The 20,451-nt window shown below is 42.4% G+C and overlaps 1 protein-coding gene across 7 annotated transcripts in view; it reads left to right on the forward strand.

Moving 5' to 3' along the window:
• The window catches only part of BCL2L11 (BCL2 like 11), a 55,246-nt gene that overhangs the window by 6,886 nt on the left and 27,909 nt on the right, over positions 1–20,451 (forward strand). For 2 of the 7 annotated variants that reach the window (XM_034763947.1, XM_034763950.1), the window contains exons 1-2: positions 377–518; positions 1,837–2,277. In XM_034763947.1, coding sequence (XP_034619838.1) covers positions 1,851–2,277 — 427 coding nt within the window. In that variant the 5' untranslated portion in view covers positions 377–518; positions 1,837–1,850. Of the gene's footprint in view, positions 1–376; positions 519–1,814; positions 2,278–20,451 lie in introns of those variants that run through there. The other 5 variants (XM_034763951.1, XM_034763952.1, XM_034763949.1 and 2 more) reach the window with 4 other exon arrangements.

The following is a 20,451-nucleotide window of genomic DNA, read 5'->3' on the forward strand; positions in this document are numbered from 1 at the left end:
GGGGGGGGGGGGGGGTGGGGGGCCCGGGGGGTGTGGCCCGGGGGCGGGGGGGGGGGCCCTGGGGGCCGGGGCGTGGTTGCCGGGGGGCGGGGGGGGGCCCTGAGGGGCCCGGTGCGGGTGTCGCTGGGCGGGCGGCGCGGCGCTGAGGGGCTCGGTGCGGGTGTCGCTGGGCGGGCGCCGCGGCCCGCCCCGGAGGGGAAAAGGCGCGCGGGCAGCAGGGCCAGGCGGGCCCGTGTGCGCCTGGCTGCCGGTTTGTAAACAGTGGCCTCACGCGGGGCGGAGCGGCCCGCCCCCGCCGCGCCCGGATTGGAGGCCTGGCGGCCGCGGGCGCTGCGTGCGGGGCGGGAGCGCCTCCCCGGCCGGCGGGCACGGCACGGCACGGCACGGCAGTGTGCACTGCGAGCGCAGCCGAGCGGGCGCACGGCCGGGTCCCGCGGGGCAGGGCGCGTGCGGCAGCGGGCGGTTGGCCCCCGGGGGGGCGGTTTTGTTTCTCGGGCGAGGAGGCGGGCGCCGAAAAGGTGAGTGAGGCGGGACGGGGCCTGCGGGGCTGCCCCCGCGGCGCCTTTGTGTGCCCGCGGTTCCCCGCCGGCCGGCTCGCTCGCCTGCCTCCCTTTGCTGGGCTGGGCTGGGCTGGGCTGGGCTGGGCGGGGGGGGTCCTGCTTCCGATGTATTCGCGGGGCCGGCACCCGGACCCGGTCACAGCCTGGGGGCGGCCCCGGGCTTCTGCGCTGCCCCGCCGTGCTTCGCTTCACTTCGCTTCGGGTTCTGCTTCGGCGTCGCTCCCGCCGGTTCCTGCTTGTCGCCACCGGCCGGGATCGCCCCAGCGCGGCAGCAGGAAGTCTGCGGTCCCGGAGCGTTTTTCCTGGGCGAGTTTGCAGTATAATGTACAACTCTTAACCCCCCCCCCCCCCAAAAAAAAACCCAAACAAATAAAAAGATGAGTCTGGAGTCTGTTGTTTTAGGAAGTCCGGCGCTGGATTCGCGGAGACATTGTGTACTAAAGGCTGTAGTTGTGGGTTTGGGCTCTGTGTGTGTTAGTGTGGTTGTCTCGGGGGTATTTTACACAAAGCGGTATTGCTTTGTTTGGGTGGGGAAGTTGCAGTGTTTTTCAAGCTGACGTTTTTAGTACTCCCCTCTCCCTTGAAGTTTGTAGTAGGAAGGAGGATTTGTTGAGTTAGCATTAAAAGGGTAAGGAGGGGGGTGCAGGAGAGCCAGTGCTGTGCAATCTACAAACTCTATTGTGACGCACTTACTACAACTGATTGCTGCTGCCAAACCTCCTCCAGACTTGCTGTGATCAGCACATTAGATAGAACAATGGGGCTGGAACAGGGAACATGGCCAGGAGGCTCTGCACAATCACTGCAAATACTCCTCGCTCTTGCATTTCAGCACAGTATCCGATCCTTTTATTTAATCACTTGAGGAAATCAGAGCTTATTGGTTTTGTTTTTTAATTAACTGAATCAAAGCTTCAGACAGATTTGGAGCATAATGGCCTGGCTGATAAATTCCACTTTAAAACTAAATTCCTTTTGTTTGGACAAAGGCTTTTCACGGTTTATACTTTTGATGCAGGTATCCTAGGAAGGGTGGAAACAGTGGACAGGAAACTACCCATAGATCTGATAGCACTTGATTGTATTTGGGGTGTGGGGAAAGAAGTGAGTAGGTTAAAAGCAAGAAGAATGTAAGCTGAAAGGCATATGCAATACCACTAGAATTCTAACACTATAAGTAAGGACATTGAGAATTTATTGCAAAACCTATTAGATATTACAGTATTATAATAAAGCCTGGAGAACTTACTCATAATGTCTTCCTATTTCTTTGCAGGAAAAAAAGACCAAATGGCAAAGCAATCTTCTGATCTAAATTCAGAGTGCAACAGAGAAGGTGGACAGTTTCAGTCAATTGAAAGGCCAAGTCAGCCTCAGCATCTTAGACCTGGGGCCCCTACCTCTATACAAACACAGTATCAAGGTAATCATTCAGGTGAGGGGGACTTCGCCCAGCAGCCCTCAGGGAGCTCTTCGCCCAGCAGCCCTCAGGGACCATTTGCACCACCCAGTAGCCCCAGTCCATTTGCTACCAGATCCCCACTTTTCATCTTTGTAAGAAGATCCTCACTGCTGTCTAGATCCTCCAGTGGGTATTTCTCTTTCGACACAGACAGGAGTCCTGCGCCTATGAGTTGCGACAAGTCCACGCAGACTCCAAGTCCCCCTTGTCAAGCCTTTAATCATTATCTAAGTGCAATGGGTAAGCAAGATCATGGTAAGAAACCTTTTAGCTCATGGTTTATGTTTTTCAGTAGGGTCTGAATACCCCTGTGGACATTGTATTGCTTTCAGCATCTCAATGTTAATATTGAGGCAGCCAAATTTTTCAGTAAGAACAAAATACTGTATATTATACAGTGCTATCAGGCTGAGCTATTAAACAACAAAAGTAAAATTGAAAACTGCCTTATATTTTATGAACTGATGGGTAAGATTTGAATTCAGTGAACATTTCCTAACGAATTGGAAAGTGGTCCAAGTATCCCTCCTGCCTTTGATTTTCACAGCACATGGAATGTGTTCTGGTAAATTTAAATATTTTGGATTGTTTAAGTCTGATACAAAGTCTATAAGGGGACAGTTCTTTTTATTTGAAATAACTTGTGACCTTACCATGGAGATTTGTCTGTCCGACTAAGGAAGTTGCAATGGAGAGAGGAGATAAAATGTAGAGACCATATTGCTTAGTATAATAAACATAATCTTGGTAGCAAACACTGGAATATAGCACTAAGATTGGAGAGAAGTTTCCATTACTACAAATTCTTAGCAGTTTCCTGAAGATCCAGTTAATCAGAATCCTGGGAGGAAAAGATGTTTACAAACCAGCTCTCTTCAGTTTCTGTTGTCTCTTATTTTCTGGAGTTTTAAAGTTGTCTGTAGATATCCATCTTGGGTTGAAATTTCTGAACTGGCTTTTTTTTTTTACACACGTTATGCAGGGAATCTGTACAGTTTTAAAAATATATTTTAAGTTTTCTGATTTCAAATAACATTATGAAATGTTATTTTGATATACTTTGCAGCTTCATGCTTAGGTAATACTTTAATACACCATCTCTTCCCAAAAACACATGTAAGATGACCACGCTATTTGACTAACGGATGAAATACTTGACTAAAATTTAAGATTTTTAGTTGTAATGTACATGGATGAGTCTGGAGGCTTAAAGGGTCTTTGTGTATGCCTGTCTGGAAAGTGCCCATCAATAGGGTGTCTGAACAGGTGTCCCATTTGGCTGAGTCTTCTGAGACACTGCAACATTTCCTTGGCAGATAGTGAATTTGATCAGTTTGCCACAGGAGTCTGTAAAAGGCGGGTGGTACGGTATGAGACTCTGTTATCTATGTTAGGAGTGCAGAGAAGACTACTAGAGGTGTATTTTCTCAAGTGAGGAGCTTTCCGTGCCTTTGTAGGAGTCCAGAGGACCACCTCTCTTCCCCCTCATCTTTCAAAGTTTCTTTCTAGAATCCACCTTCTGGTTAGGAAAGAGTGGCTAGGACTACTTTCAGAGTGGTGGCTGTTTAATGTACTGTATATATATACCTGCTACTGTATTTTCCACTCCATGCATCTGATGAAGCGGGTTTTAGCCCACGAAAGCTTATGCCCAGATAAATTTGTTAGTCTCTAAGGTGCCACAAGGACTCCGTGTTGTTAGGACTACTTTGGATCCTGTGGTACTCCTCCTTAATCCATTGTAGGGGTTGTTCTTGACTGCCTGTTACTTATGACAAGGCATGTGGGGGTGAGATTTTTTCCCCAAAGCCAACTGCAGTGGTCTCCAAAGTGGGGTTCGTGCCGCTTATTTTTTTGCTTGGGGCGGCAGGGGGTGCGTGCTCAAAAAGTTTTTACTGATAGGAGTGTGCGATCAAAAAAGTTTGGATACCACTGAACTAGAGGACTCAGCTCCTTGCTTCCCATCAAAATTAATGGGGGTTTTGTAGCTAAGAGTCTTGGACAGCTTTGAAAATCTACCTGTAGTGTTTTTTGTTTTTTTTTAAATGTGTCTTAAGGACCAGTTTGAGATTATGAAACAATTCTTGTGACTTTAGGTAACGTTTGAATCCGCATCTCCAGAGGTGGTGAAAAGACAATTGTAGTAAGCAACTTGCAACATCTGTCCCACTTTCCTTATATTACAGATGAAGGTAGAGAGGTTAAAGTAAGCTAAAAAGAGTCAGTTTTCTAAGGAACCAATACTAAAGTCTGTATGCTCAAATCTCAGTAGAAATGGGGAACATCTAGTCCTGGGAATGGTTTAATTATTCATGTTGATAATGCTTTTTGGTGAATAACAAACACCAACTTAAGCTTTCCATGATTAAAACATTTTGGTAGTTGTGGTTACAGCTGCAAAGTACTTACTGTACTATTCCCTTAGGAAAGATTTTCTGGCATTATTGCAGTAATTGCAGCTTAATGCAAGTTTCACAATCTTACTGAGAGAACATACATAGGATCACTAGACAAAAGGAACTAGAGTTTAAACATTGCTTATAGCACATGTAAAGCTATAGTTTAGCAGTGAACAACATTCTTTATGTTCAAGAAAGAAACTCAAGACCTGTCTGTAATTTCAGAGAAGTAAATTTTTTTCAACTCATGTAAAATGTGCTTTGAAAATTTTGTAAATGATTATTGTTCTGAAATTTTCTCATACTGTTGTTACTGTGGGCACCATCCTAAACATTACATTGTCAGAAACCGAGTAGAAACTGCTGAGGGAATTTAAATAGGAACCCTGGACATTTTCAAACACCACTAGAATAGAAATGTGAAGTCGTAAAGACATTTTATTCTACCCCAGGGACTGTGCTTTCCAAGGCAGGACTTACTGGTTGGTTTTACAGTTTGTATTGAGACTTCTTGTAGAGAGAAGAGATCATAATCTCTGAAATGTGGCCATGAGGGCTTGAACCTGCAGTCCTTGTAAAGACAAAAATCCCACTGGACTCAATAGGAATTTTACTCGTATAGGAACTGTAGAATTGAGCCCTTAACATCTGGAATGCCTGACTTTTATGAAACTTTGAAAATGAGATGAACTTAATACAGTGGCATCTAGGTGAAAGTGGGGTGGATTGATTTAAATCAAAGCAATTTCAATCTGACATTGAAATCATGATTTAAATCAAGTAGAAAGCCTCACTTTAATTCATCAATTTAATCAACTTTTCCATTTGTACTTCAGTTATCTTCAAAAGAAAGGTGCACTTTCATTGGTTGATACAGCCATTAAAACATGTTGATTTACAACTGAGTAGAGCCTTTACACTAGATTTGGTACATCATTTTGTTTCCTAGGAGCATACGCTATAACTATATGTATTTATTTATTTAAGCAATTACTTAGCTTAATATTTTCAGATTCTTATTGTAAATTTTTAGTATGTAGGAAAATGGTGAATGATATATTGCTTATTTACTACTACATTGTGTCATATTTATAAAGCTTGACTTCAAAAGTTGGAAGTGTTTCACATGATTTTTTTTAATATAGAAAAGCAGCCTTTAACTCAGTTTTTGGTAGAGGCTCATGTTCAGTATATTTTTTATTTAATTTTTAAAGAGATTATAATAAGTTTAGGCCTTGACACATTTTGTATTAAGTTCAAATTTAATTTGAAACAGGTTTAGATTTAAAAAGAAAAACTCAATATAATTTAAATAACAAAATTAATTAATTCACCCCCCGAATCATTGATTTTTATCCACGCCGGGGGAAAATAGTTTCATAGATTCCAAGGCCAGAAGGGACCGTTGCGATTATCTATCCTGTATAATACAGGACATTGAACTTCCCCAAAATAATTCCTGGAGCAAATCTTTTAGAAACCTATCCAGTCTTGATTTAAAAAAAAATAAATCAGTTGAGGAGAATCCACCATGACCCTTGCTAAGTTGTTCTAATGGTTAATTACTCAATGTTAAAAATCGAACACCTTATTTCTAGTCTAAATTTGTGTAACTTGAACTTCCAGCCCACTATTAAATATTTTTGTTCCCTATGTAGATACTTATAGACTGAGATTAAGTCACCTCTTAACCTTCTCTTTGTTAAGCTAAATAGATTGAGCTCCTTGAGTCTATAGCCTATAAGGCACATTTTCTAATTCTTTAATCATTCTGATGGCTCTTCTCAGAACTCTCTCCAAATTATCAACATCCTTCTTGAATTGAATTAAATCTATTCTTGACTATCAGGCCAGTGGCCAGAATCAGGTATACTTTATAAATGTAAAACTTTATGAACTGTTACTTTATAAAATAAACTTCATATTTTTGTAATATTTATAAAATGGATTTTATGACAGGAAATGAAATACAGGTTAAGGGTCCAATGAATGGCCATAACCATATGGGTCACCCCTTGGATGGTTTGTGATATGTATATGTTCACAAGCAAAAAAAAAATTAAGGTTGAAAGTGAGTTTCAGTGGAGTCCAGCTAGCGCCTGAAAATAGTACTTTTTTTTTTTATAGCACTTACACTCCTTTTAAAAACAAACTCAGCCCCCCACCATCCCCCAATGTTCGAATGACTGAGCAGTAAAAGGAACCAGGCAGCTAATCCTTCATTGCTCACCATTGCTGAATACCTACCTAACTTTAGCTTTGCTCTGTTGCCTTGGCAATATGCTGTTGGATGTATGTTGTTGGATATGTATTGTATGTATCAAGGGTTTTGAAAGGGATACCCAGGGTCCTCTAGGGTACACTAAATTGTAAAAATGTTTGTGTGAATTATCTTTTTGGCATTATAAAATGTCCTGATTGTATAGTGCGGGTTTATGTAAGTGTTCGTAGACTTTGTAAGGCACCAGTCCTGCAAAGACATAAGCACGTGTTTTTAATGTTGAACACACAAATAGTCCCATTGAAGTCGATTGGATTACTCACGCTGAGTAAAATGAAGCATGTACATAACTCTTGGAGGACTGTGATCTAAAATTATATTTTTCACTGCAGTGTACAGCACCAACATTATTGTCCTTAAGTGAGTTATAGTGTATGCATTGGTGTCAACAGCATGTTGGGAATTGATCCCTTGAATAGGAAAGAGAAGGTTATAATTCCTAGCAATTTATTTGGAAGTTTCTGTATATTTTTCAGGAGCACTTCTAAGGGTAGATGTGCCTTTTTCCTGTATATTTCAATGTGGGGTTTATGTTATAAAAGCTGTTTGTCATGTAATTCTTCACCAAGATAAAAGTACTTAGAACAACAACAGAAATCACACTAGAACGTGCTACTCCTCAGCAAGGCCAATAAAACAAATTAGGAATGTTTAGGCCAACCCAGTTTGGAGATGAGTTGAAAGAAAGTAAGCTTTTCCTGTCATTGGCTTACTTCAGATATTTTTAAGGTGAGGTTCTGTGGTGTCTCTTAGAGCCATGATGCAGAACTTGCAACTCTGGCAGAGTGTGAGGTTGAGGTGGGTTTAAGGTCAACTTTACACTTCCTAGACTCTGGGCTGCCGCAGAGGCTGGAAGGACTTTCAGGGGGACAGATCTGAGAGTCGCTCTAATTTTCAGTGTATCCACCACAGGCTGCTAACGTTCTCCTCCACAATGTGTGCCACCTGAAAATCCCCACAGTTGGTGCAGGCTCTTCTCCCACCCCCTAATATGCCCCCTCCTGTCCCCAACACCCCTCCTATGCCAGAGCTCACTGGCGGTCCTCAGAAAGTAATTTATCGCTATCTTCCTCACTTCATGCACCTGGGAAATTGTCCACCAGCCAGTTCCGGAGCGCCTGCAGAGCCCCTTTACCTGGTGTACGGAAACCAGAGCGGGAGTGAGGTTCACATCCCATCGTTTCAAATTTTTTTCTGTTGATTTCTTCCCCTCTCCCTCCGCAATGTTCTTATGGGTATCTAAGAGAGCATCATATAAGTGAGAGTGACACAAAGTGAATGGTTATGCTAGATACCTACACTTCCCAGGTGGTTTTAGGCACTTCATTTTAAGCCCAGTGTGTCAATAATTTTATAAGGAAGAGATGTGTCTGACGATAATAGATACCGTCTCACACTTTTTTCCTGTTCATCTTTGTTGGGGGGTAATAAACTTACAAGAAAGGGTGTGATGTACAAAGCAGACTAATTCAGACGATAACTCTGATATTGTTGCTTTACGTTTTCTTCATTGTTGGACATTCTGTGTATTGGCAAACACAGTACGATTCTAATACAGACTGACAGAGTTCCAGTGATAGACTGGGTCTGCTCCACCACTTACAGCCAGAACGGGCTCAACATTTTGAGAGTCCAACATCTAGCCAACTGCCCGAGCAGTGAAACAAAATTTTATGCACAGTCGAAAATTGCAGTTAAATCTAATAGTAGCAAGGTCAGGCCTCTTATGTTGTGTTAAAAAGATTTTTATTTTTTCCACATTTGCCAAGAGTGCAGTTTGGTATAACACATGCTTGTATCCTGGCTGAAGTTTATTAATACAGCAGTCATCCCTGTTTGCTGCCATGTTACTCTATTGTTATGATTACCCTACAATACTTCCAAACATTTCTTCAATCTAAAAAGTTCCACACCTTGATTTGCTGTGAATGGTGAAAGGAGATTAGACAGCCTGTTATCCCAAATGGACAGACCTTCAAGTTCTTTAACAGGTGGTCTCAGTATGGCTTTATCCATTTTTAGTGACTCATGTACAACTGAGATTATGGGGAGGAATCGAGATCTAAAGAGTATGTGTGTAATGGAGAAGCTTGGCCCCACCCCTCACAGGGAAGAAATTATTATGAGGGATATGTTTGCAACCTTAAATTTAAGATGATTAGCATTGCTATTATGTCCTGTGTGAAGCGGAATGTGAACCCTTAAAATTGTAAGACAAAGACCAAGACATTATTTTTCATTTAAAACTTTCAAAAGTATTCCTGAAACGAGAGATCTATAATGGTCTTTAGGACGCAAAAGCCTCTGAGGGAAAACAGTTGTGAGGTTACAAGCTGTAACCAAGTCATGGCATAAGGTCAGTTAATAAGGGTTTTATGCAAAAAGGTTGTGTATTCCAGAGAGTGAATAATGAAGATACAGCCATGACTTTATCTAGCTGTGTCAGGACAATGAAATAATTCTGTGAAGATGATAAAAGGTTGGAGTGGGTGGGGAAAGGAATACTTGGATTATATAACTTAATAAAGTGTTTAGGTAATGGGGGAACAGGAGGGAAATCAGGTTTTATTTGGGCTTCATAGATATGAAATTAAATCTTTTTTTGTAAATGACACATTCAGTTGAAAGGTGTCACCAGCTGTTCAGTTCATTTCCTCTGAAGCATCTGGCATTGGCCACTGTCAGCAGACAGGCTATTGAGCTAAATGGACCATAGGTCTGACCCAGTGTGGTCGTTCTTATGTTCACTGTTTTGGGGCTATATTCTCTATGGTTCCATGCACTTCCTCTGAAGAAATGGCACTCCTTAAGGATACTACAGTCTTGACATGCTATCAGAGACCAGACTACTCTCAACAGGGATGTGGTACAGGTAATCCTGTCTGTCTGTACTTTAAACCTTAGAGCCAGCTTTTGCTGACTGACTTTTTATATCCTGTTAAAGCATATAAAATCATAGAATATCAGGGTTGGAAGGGACCTCAGAAGGTCATCTAGTCCAACCCCCTGCTCAAAGTAGGACCAATCCCCAGACAGATTTTTTCCCCAGATCCCTAAATGGCCCCTCTCAAGAGTTGAACTCACAACCCTGGGTTTAGCAGGCCAATGCTCGAACCACTGAGCTCTATCCCTCCCCCGTGCTTAAGCTACTTTTTTCCCCTCTTATTGTGCATGCATTTTTCTTTTCTGTAACATAAACTGGACTGGGTTTTGACTAAGATTTGGGAAAGGTTCCATGCTGGCGATCTTGAAGGAAGTGGAACTGTTAAGGTTGAAGAAAAGTAACTATGTACAGGGTCAAGAGCATGGAGAAGGCTGTGGTCTGATTCCAGAATAAGGAAAGAGAAGGGCTAGTGGGTTTCATGTGGGAACACGCAGGATAAAATGACCTGAGAGTACAAGACATTACATAAAGTTGTTTTTGTGCTCACATGTGAGTCTTTTAAACCAGTTTTCAGGTCATATTAGTCCATATTAGGGACTAATCATTCTGCTTATATTTTAAATGAAAAAGTATCTTGTTTTTGAAAAACAAGTGACTGTGTAAGCAAGGGAATCTTTGATTAGTTACAGGGTTTCTAGCGTGTTCTCTAAAACTGTATGGATTATATACATTTGAGCAGGGCTTTGGAGCAGAGCCCGGAGCTGGAGTGCGGAGCAGCTCCAGAGCAGTAGAGCTCCTGGTTTTTGCCTGGAGCTGGAAAGGAGCCGGAGCACAGCTCCCAAGCCCTGAATGTGAGTGATGTGAATATTGTATTTGAAATTAGTGTCTCCTATGTTATTTCAAATTTGGTATGTTTTCCTCCCAACCAGAAGAGGCTAGAGAAGAGGTCTGGAATCTTGATAACTCCTGAATGAAACTGTTCTGCTCGCTCTCTCTAGCAGAGGACGCAGCAACCTGTATCTGAAAATAAGAAAAACAGATACTATAACACTTGTATAACCGCTAGATTTCGTTTGTTGGGGGGGTTAGGGAGTTTTGTATAATGCAGCCAACATGACGGAGAACTGAAGTTGTGATAGAAAACTTAAAAGCAAAAAAAGGCCAGTGTATCATGAAACAAACATCTGCTCCTCCCCTAATTAAATCAAAGGGTTCACAGTTGTGAAAAGTATTTATGTATGGGAGGATTGAGAGATTATCTGGGTATTTGGCTCTGTAGAGTGTGTGTACTAAATCATTACCGAACAGTGTAGCTACAACATGTTATGATTCACGGCATGTTTTCCAGTAGAGAGAGAGTCGCAGCGGTGTGCAGTCCAGTTAGCCTAAATAGTCAGGTTTATTGGTTTGTGGGGCTGGAGGAGGAATGCGCTGTGCTCAGGCCTCCAGCTATTCACAGTTCTACCTCTTCTCTATCCTCTGAATTCCCTACCTTCCCTAGGCCATCACACATGGCCTAGCTCGCTGCCCCTCACTTAGTATTTCACCTACCACATGTTCCCCTAGCTCGCCCTCCATGTTTCTTTAAATACCCTTGTTTTCTCCCTGAACTTTTTGTAAAGCTGTGGCTACTCTCCTCTGCACCATCCACTCCACCCCATCATGGATTTTTGGATACTCTCCTCCCTAGCTCCTGCCCATATTTCTCTCTTCTGCCACCTCTTCCTATCTTTTCCCAGCCTCCCCCCATTTACTCACCCCTTTGCATTTGTCAGGCAGCTTCCTCTTTGCTGCTCGGGGACCAGCAAGGGGAGCATTACGAGCACTTCGGAGCAGGTCTACCTGCTCTTAGTTCTGTGGCTCCAAGCGGCCAGGAACGGAGCATGCTTGGTTGCTTTGTGAGGATGGCACTTGGGTTGTCCATTTGGCATATAGGAGCTGTGAGGGGTTGGAGCATGCTCAGTGCTGGTGGAATCTTTGGAGAATTTAGCTTCCAACTAACAAGTCTCTACTGGGCATGTGCGCATGAGATTTTTCAGAGGTTTATAACTTTGGCCAAATTTGAATTGTATTTCATGGGGATAGCCCAAGGAATATCCCTGACACCAGGGCAGCCTCTCCCCCATACCAAATTTAAATTCCCTCCTACAGAGTGTGAAAGTGCTAGAGCTTCTCAGCAAAACAGTTGTAAGAATTATTTTAACATGAGCAAAACAACGTATATTTCCCTAAGCTCATTCTTGGAAACAGCAGAGCCATTTAGCTGAAACTTTATTTAAAAAAAAAAAAAAAGCCTGAGCAGATGCAGCGTGAAATACTTCAGCCTGAGCAGTTAAAGATTGGCAAAACTATAAGCAACTGAAAACCGGTCCCATAATGGAAAGTGAGAGGTAACCTTACCTAATGGCACTGTTACCTGTGCTGACAATAACATATTATGGACGTGCTGTTTACAGATCCGTGATTGTTCCCTCTATAGATTTGCTGCACAGAACCTAATGTTTCATAGGAATGAGTTATTGCTGTAAAACTTTTTCTGTCTGTAGATATATTTAGATTTTTTCAGAAGTATAGGATAAAACTTCCTGCCTGGCAAGCCATTCAAAATGCCCTACTTAAAATTAGAAAAATTTATTCACCGCAAACTTCAGAGTAGAATACTCTGTAAACTCAAAATTCAGGCATACAGTAGGTTGATTTTCGCATTTAAAATTCATATAATAAATATGAATTAACAGTCTTCGGCTGATTAGGTTGGATTTCCTCCAGCTTCATAGCAATTAAATGTTAAATTATTAAGCAGTTAGTACTTTAAATTTGAAGTGCAGAGTGCTTAACTGAGTTCCAGAACTGTAGGAGCTGTGGGGTAGATTTGTGTATCTGTCCACTTATATGGTCTCCATTACCATCATGTCAGAGCACCTCCCAACTACTTAAAATTTGCAGGGCTTTGGAGCTGTGCTCCAGCTCCAGGCAAAAACCTGCAGCTCCACTGCTCCGGAGTTGCTCCGCACTCCAGCTCCGGGCTCCACTCCAAAGCCCTGAAAATTCGGAACAAGATTTTCTTCCTTCCCAGCTGAAGGAGCAGAAGCTTAATTAGTTTTATAGGGTGTCTGTGAGAATGGGTATATTTGGGTGTCTGAAGAACTTACTGAAGGAAAGCAAGTTAGAAGTGAATTTTCTCATATGTGGTCAGTTCACTTGTCATGAAATGGAATGGGCTATTGGGCTGACTGGCTATTCAGGACCATAGAGGCAGCCAGTTGGCCATAATCCTTGGTGCCAGAAGAAACTCCCCATCTGTAAGTCTGGTGACTGATTCACAGCTCCACCAAGCTGGTGTGTTTCCATAGTAGCAGCCTCTTGTGAGCTCCATATTCTTCAGCAGATCCTTGGACCGCTCCTCACCCTTACTCTCTCTTCATGGAGGGTCTCTCCGAAGACTCAGCACCAGTCCTTAGAACTGAGCCTGCAGGACTCTCCTGTGAGGTCCAGAAGTAGAATTGTCATGGGCTGTTCTGTAGTATAGCTTAAAATTTGACAGCTCTTCAAGCGTGTCAGATTTTCATGTAATTCATGGCATTTGCTTTAATATCATCTGTACATATAGAGCCACAGTGATCATCCTTTCACTTTAAAGGGCAATTGTTTCATTATGCGCTATTTTTTTTAAACCTAGAAAATAGCACCCAGTACCCTGTGAAATGTTGCAGGCATGAATTATTAAATATGTAATACTTCAATCAGCACCTTCTTGTTGTGGTAGTTGTTTGTCACATTTCCTCCCAGTGAACTCTTTCCAGTGTGGATAGTGTCACGTGCCATCCCTTTGAGAGAACAGCTTGTGTTTTTGCTCATTCATCCAGCTGCAATTCAGTGTATCCTGTGGTTTAATGCATACCCAAAGACGAGAGAGAGAGAAATCCAAGAGATACGTAGGCATTCCAGTAGGGCATCCTTGGCTGTCTCAGGTTCATAGCCAAAGACCTAGCAAGGTCTTTCTCATTTTGGAGACATTCCCATTTGTGTAACTCTAGTCTCTCATTGGGAGATAGAACCATGGACCTGCCCTTTGAGATGAGGGTTTCAGAGTTGCAGACAGTAATGGTTAACTCATCTTATACCTTCTTTTTCCCCCTTCTGAAGACAAGGTGCTTTTTGGCAACATCCCAGTTTTTTTGATTTGGCCTTGCATCTCAAACGGCTCCCTATTCTGTTTCTTTGTCTATAGCTATCCTGGGGAACTCAAGTTATATGCCTTGTATGTCAAAAGAGCTCTTAGGTACTAGTTAGGCTAAAGTAGACCATTTTGCTGACTATTTATTTAGCAGAGTTCTTCAGCTCGCAAGGACCTCATTGTTAACTACTCTTCTACAGTGGAGACTTCAGGAATCAGATAATGGGGGACGCTTCTGACTCCCTACTACTTTGGAGCCCAGTTGCATATTGGGCTTCTGAAGATAATGATCTGAAGGATAGTTAGATGAAGGGTGAATTATTTATCCCTTCAGACAGTGAAATGTATGGCTCTGAGCACACTTAGGTGAGCCCGAACTGGATAGACTTAGGATAGGTAACTCCTTATTAGCAGATTAAAAAGTTAGATTCTGCTTTCATTAGCCACAGGCCAGGCTAACTTGGAATTCACTGCATACGCACAAGTGGGGGGAGGACTGATGGGAGGATGGGAAGTGTTTTATATAGCTGTTTTTGAATTTCTTTAATGGGGATGTGGTTCCTATTTTTGTTTTGTGTATTTGTACATGCACCTCGCTGTTCAGATTGACTCATTTATTAAATTTGAAATAAATACACTTCGGTTAAAAAGTAAGGGCACACATCTTTATAGGTTCAACAGAACTTCCTAGTCTATACATTGCATGTCTAACACAGGCTAGTTTCATATTGATATTCATGTTTGCACACACAACTACAAGACCAAAAACAAACAACAACAAAAGATAAGAGCAGGAACAAGACTGCAGATGTGTTTTTTAAATATTCATGTATCTGGCTGAGAGTTTTCAAAGGGTTAAGTTAGCAAGTTAATGGAAGTACTTTTTTTTAGCTTTGTTGCCTGGGATCTGATAAATGTGAATGGACAATATACTCTGAGAGCTTAAGCATTAAGGCACTGGCTGTGTTTCATAAGATTTATTATTTGTAGTGTTACATTCTACCAGTTGTTTTTAAACACTGTCCTAAATTAAGGTGACTGCTTGGGATTGTAATGTTGCATCAGGCAAAGGGAATCTTAATAGATTTTCCAAAATGTTAATGGCAAAACTTTTCTCTCCTTTCCTCGGTAACTTTCATTTAATTTCCCAGACGCTAGAGCAGTGGTGTCAAACCTCTTCAGCCTGAGGGCCAAACACATTATTTCAGAAAGGTCAAGGAGCCACAGTCAATACTTTGTGGCGTGTTTTCTTCCCTGTTCTGCTCCGATTGCACTATTCGTGCCCCCACAAGTTCCCCTGCTGGGATTATCTCCATATGTGGGAAGCCTCCAGTGACTGTAAAGCTGGTATAGTCAGTTCCTGCATTTCCCTTGGTTGGAGCACGTTACACTCTAGCTACCTGTACGTAGCTGGTGTACATCCCTTAGTAGACCACTGAGTTGGCATGACTTAAAGCAGCCCTACCTTGGGCTGGAACGGAGAATTGGGAACCGGTAACTGGCTATTGGTTCTTAGTATCTCCTTTTCTGGGCTGCCCTGGGTGGTTGTGTGGGGTAAGGGAGCCATCCTTTGCTAGGTGCACTCCCTTGGGCTGGGGTTCAGGCAGAGGCAGCCGAGGAGTTAGAATTCTCACAGCCAGAGCTACTTTCTCCTTCCCCTGGTGATGTAGCAACCAGCCAGCAGGTGAGCTGTAGAGTAGCTGTGGCAAAGAAGGGAAACCAGCTGCTCATCGTGCTCCTGGTCTAGTGTGGGAGGCATTTGGGCGGGAGCCCTAACTGCATCTCCATAGTGTATTAAATCCGCTCTCACTCAAACTTAAAAATGGAATGACTCAAGGGACACGTTTCCAATTATAGTCAAATGTTATAGTTTCTTTGGAACACAGTCCCCCTCCAAGAGCACAACTGTCCCAGATCCACAAGATCTGGGCTGTGCCTGGGAACCAGTCCCTTAGGAGTGATCCCTTTATTGTGCGGGACCCCAAGGAACCACACAATTCCTCAGTGGCAGGCCCATAGCCTCCCTGACCCCAAAACTGGGCATTTGGGCACAAGCTGTCCCTGTTCCTTTCCCTGCAGCCTGTCCAGCTGATCCAGACTCCTGCATGAGACTTTTTCTGCCCCTTCAGGGCACAATGCTTACAGTAAGTGTTTGCAGCAACATTGCAGCCTTCTCAAAACAAGGTAATAATTTTTGCACACGTACAGAACCTGACCGTGCCGAGGCTAGCGTAGAGAAGCAAAGGCTAAGCCAGAGGTCAGACTGGCTATGAGCCATGCTGCTGTAGCAACCGTCTTTGATTCCTGTCTGTCTCCATTTCTTTGTTTTAGTTGCATGTGAGAGCTCCCCTGTTCCTCTGAGAGCTCCATTCTTAACACAGCCACATCACCTGACACCTTTCCCCTTTGTTCTCCAGCTCAGGACTTGCTCTGCTTCTCTGCAGAGAGGTGGAGGGGAATCTTTCTCTTGGCTGTTGTTTGCTAAGTGTGAATGTCTTGGTCTTTGGGGTTTCCATTGTCTCTTCCGGATCCTCCATTCAGATATGTCAACTTTATTCAGGTTGGTTGGAAACGAGTTATTAACAGTCTGCTATGTGAGTCAAACACCTCATCTCTTCCTGATACACACCAGGTATGTCTACACGCTGCTATAGTGTGTTAAGTGTAGATGCTACCCGCGCCGACGGGGTTCTCCCATCAGTGTAGGTAATCCACCTCCCTGAGAGGCGATTGCTAGGTCAGTGGAAGAATTTTTCTGTCGACCTAGCACCATCTACACTGGGGTTTAGGTCAGTGTAGCTACGTCTCTCAGGGGTGTTGATTTTTCAAGCTATATGGATGTAATTTCCTTGTGGAGAGCAGCCCTCAGTACATTGTAATGCAAAGCCCCAAGGGAAACAAAGGCATGCATAGGAATCCTAAAAATACAAACATTCCCACGATAATCTCAACAACTTAGAGCCGTGAGGGCCACATGTTGGACATCACTGGACGAGTGGCCTGTATTAATGGGGGTGAAGAAGGGGCTGTTAGAAGAAAACCCTACTATGTGGTTTCTTTACTCAGCTAAGGTTCCTTCTTAACCACCTCTCAGCGCTTATTTAAAAATTGCAAAACTAAATGTCTATAAAATGTTAGTTTGTTACCTAATAGTTTTCTCCTGAGTTGAAAATAGCCTGTATCTGTTGCACTGAAACTGAGTGTTACGTAAAAACAAAACAAAAAGACTAAGATTGAGGAAGAAGAGCCTGAAAATGGCATGTGTCGATTGCGGGGAGAACGCAAGGTAAACTGTAAACAGATACGACGTGGTGCAGTTAATATTGTTACATCTGTGCTTTCTAACCGAAGCTGATGCCTTATGGAAAACTGAGAAATACTATATATTTTTTGGTCTCCTTTTGCATAAGTACACTTGGTAATAAACAAGATTTCTGTTTCTCTAACTGCTGCTTATTCCTCACCTGAAGTCCTAGGCATTTTCTGATCCTTTCTCATCACAGCAATGATCTTTCATGTCCGGAATCACTTACATGCAGAATAAGCAGGCACATGAGAGTTCTTAAATGATTGTCTTGTTTGCATTTGTGTGCATCAAGTTTGATCAGTTGGTTCTTTAAAAACGGACACTAAAAAAGATCAGACATAGAAGTGTGAACAGTGTTCCTCCAAGTGTCTCCATAAGGTATCTGTTGGAAAACAAGAATTGTTATCCAAATCCTGGGCCAGTGCTTACATGGCAGTAAGGGACCCAATAGCTTTGCAGCTATGGGCCTTAGGGCTTGTCTAAGCAGGGAAGCGATACCAGCATGAGATAGTGTGAATTAAAATAATGTCGTTACACCAGTTAATTCCTCTGCGGACACTGTTATTCCAGTATGGTGATGCCTGCCTTTGAGGGTTTTTTGATGTTGTTGTTGTCGCTTTGGAAGCGGTTTCCGCTAAGTCAAAAAAGCCACTCTTATCCTGGAGTCAGAGTGCCCATACGATTGCATTATATTAGTATAACTGGAAAAATCTCCAGTGTAGATGAGTGCTTAGAGTAGAAGTGCTCAATACCAGCTTCAGAAAGTTGCACAGGTAAACATTTTGCAGAAAATAGAATATCTTGTATGTGTTAGTGGGTGATCAGATGAATGTCCAATTTCTGAATATTGTAAGTAGGGACAATACTTTCATGAGTCTGGGTTTTTTGTGTTTTTGATGCTGGGATGCTAGTTTCTTGGGGAATAGGTTACTTTTTTCTCCCCTCCCCCCTCCCACCACCAATGGATGCACTCTGTGATTTAGAGTACTGAAGTGTGTCATGATATGACTAGTACTGCTCCTGTGTGATGATGGTGAAAGTTATTCGGTGGCTAGCAAGTGTTAAATTAATGTTGAGAATTTATCTCTGCCTGCTTGCGTGGCTAATTATGACTTGACACTTCTGATTTAGTGATTTGGCAGCACCACAGAAAGTCCTTTCTGAAAACCTCAGATTGATTTCACTCTCAGCCACCTAACCATGATACTAATTTCTTGAATTGCTGAGCTTTTATCATTTGAAGCCTATATAAAGGCTCATAACACATCCTTTAGGGGAGAACGCTGGAACAGAGGGATGTATATTCTTTCTCCTATTAACTTTTTACTATTCCATTAATGCCCTCTTTTTAAAGTGGTTCTAGAACTAAAATGGTATTTTTGTTTTTTCTTTCCCTAACCTCCACCCCCTTTCTCCCACTCCATTTTCTTTTAATGTGGTTGTTATGTAGTTGGTTAAAAACTTAGTTACATGAGGGTATCTGAATTACATGTTTTAACACTGGGCTGAAAAGTTGATTTTTCTTTAGCATTGAGAAACTACATTGGTTTAGTTGTAACTTCTTCTGGGGAAGACAACTGTCTAGGCCAGTTGTGCTCATGTAAGTTGGTTTTTATTCTCCTTCACATCCTCCTTTTGAGTTGTTTTCCCAGTTCCAGAATGTTCCCATCAAATATCATGAGGACTTTGCTAAATGAAATTCAGCAGCTAACAAAATGAATAAAATTGTGCCTGTTAAACCCTTCACAAGGAGGGTTGATTGGTACTAGTCTGTCACTACTAGAACATGAAAACAAAATATATATCTGAGCAAGCAAATACTAGTTTGGCTCAAAAATAATTTTTCCAGCAAGACTGGAGCCAGACACTTACTTACTTAGATGATTGTTCCCCCTCGCCCATTTTATTACTGCTTTACTAATCCTTTGAATATTTTGAGATTGGAAGCTGTGTATATTCCCTTGTGATTCCTTTTAGGTTTTTTTAGCCAAGTTTGTGAAATACTTGGTTAAAAAAGTGTTGTCATGCTTGCTTAGAGTCTGAGCGTATATTTCCAGTTAATATATCCTATGTCAGTGTGATGCTCTAACCAAGGCACCCAGAACACACTCTGCCTCAGCGCGGGAGAGCTGTGCTGGAGGTTAGACTGTGTCAGGTCCCTGCCAAGCCAGCAATCTCCAGTTCCAGAGTTCCCCAGTTCCCCAGAGACTTCTCTGTGCAGCATCCACTCCCTCTCACTGGACACTTTCTGAAATTAAGTTTGCTGCCTGCAAAGAGGCAGTGTACGCACTAGCTTGGCTCCCTGAGGCTACGCACTCTACATTAAAACACAGCACTGAGATGATTTATAGTAAAACCAAGAGTGTTTATTAATAAGGAACATAGATTTAAGTGATACTAAGCAGAGATAACAGAAAATCATTAAAAGCAAAACAAAACATGCTTTCTAAAACTTAATTCCAGCAAGTTGTCTTTGCCTAAAATAGCTTCTCACTTACATCAAGCTACCAGCATCTCCAGCCCTCTAGGAGGAGAGAGGATCCAATGTTCAGACTCAAAGGTTGCTGTTCCCTTTGTCCCCTACATGATGGGTAACCAGAATGTCTTTTTGCTCCCCTTATATTTCCCAGAGACTGTTGTCTTTGCCTCAGGAGCCAAGACAACCCCCTGGGGGTTCATACTGCCCAGCGAGCTTACCAAGCTGTTTCCTCCACTGCTTGATTGCTTGGGTTACCTCATATGTAAATGTACTTTCATTGTGTATGGCTTACAAAGCTTGCCCCAGATAATTAAATTCACAGTCCTTTGTCTAAGGCAGGCTTCTCTAGCCTCTGCTTCCCAAACATATTTTAAGAACATATTTCCAGCACACAACTCTTTATACACATCCCATACTGCATAACTTGGTGATGTTCATGACCAGTGTCTCACCAGTTTTTGTACTATCTTACTCAGTGCACTTTTATAGTACAATAATATTGTATACAATCAGTTAATTCAGTTGCTTATTCTTTGGGGTTCAGATCACCTGTTCTCTGTCCTGGGGTGTCTGGACCCAGATTGTGACAATCAGCATAGATCTGTTTTCCAACATGGCATGGACCAAATTCTGTTAAAAGCTGATCATTTCTCTCACTAATGTGTTTCAGAATTGGGGTTTTATGTTCACGTTAAATTCTGTTTCTTAAAATGAGTAACAAATCTGTCAACTATATATATATATTTTTTGTTAAATGTAAAAGTTATGTATTAGCACACTTTTAGCAGCCAATGCTCCTACTCTTCTCCCCCCCCACATTGGATCTAATTTTTCTGTTAAAATGCTTGATAAAAGAAAGAAGTTAAAATTCTGTAACTTAGGCCTTGGCTACACTTACCAGC

The sequence above is a fragment of the Trachemys scripta genome, chromosome 3, assembly GCF_013100865.1.
Source record: "Trachemys scripta elegans isolate TJP31775 chromosome 3, CAS_Tse_1.0, whole genome shotgun sequence".
NCBI classification, from domain to species: Eukaryota; Metazoa; Chordata; order Testudines; family Emydidae; genus Trachemys; species Trachemys scripta.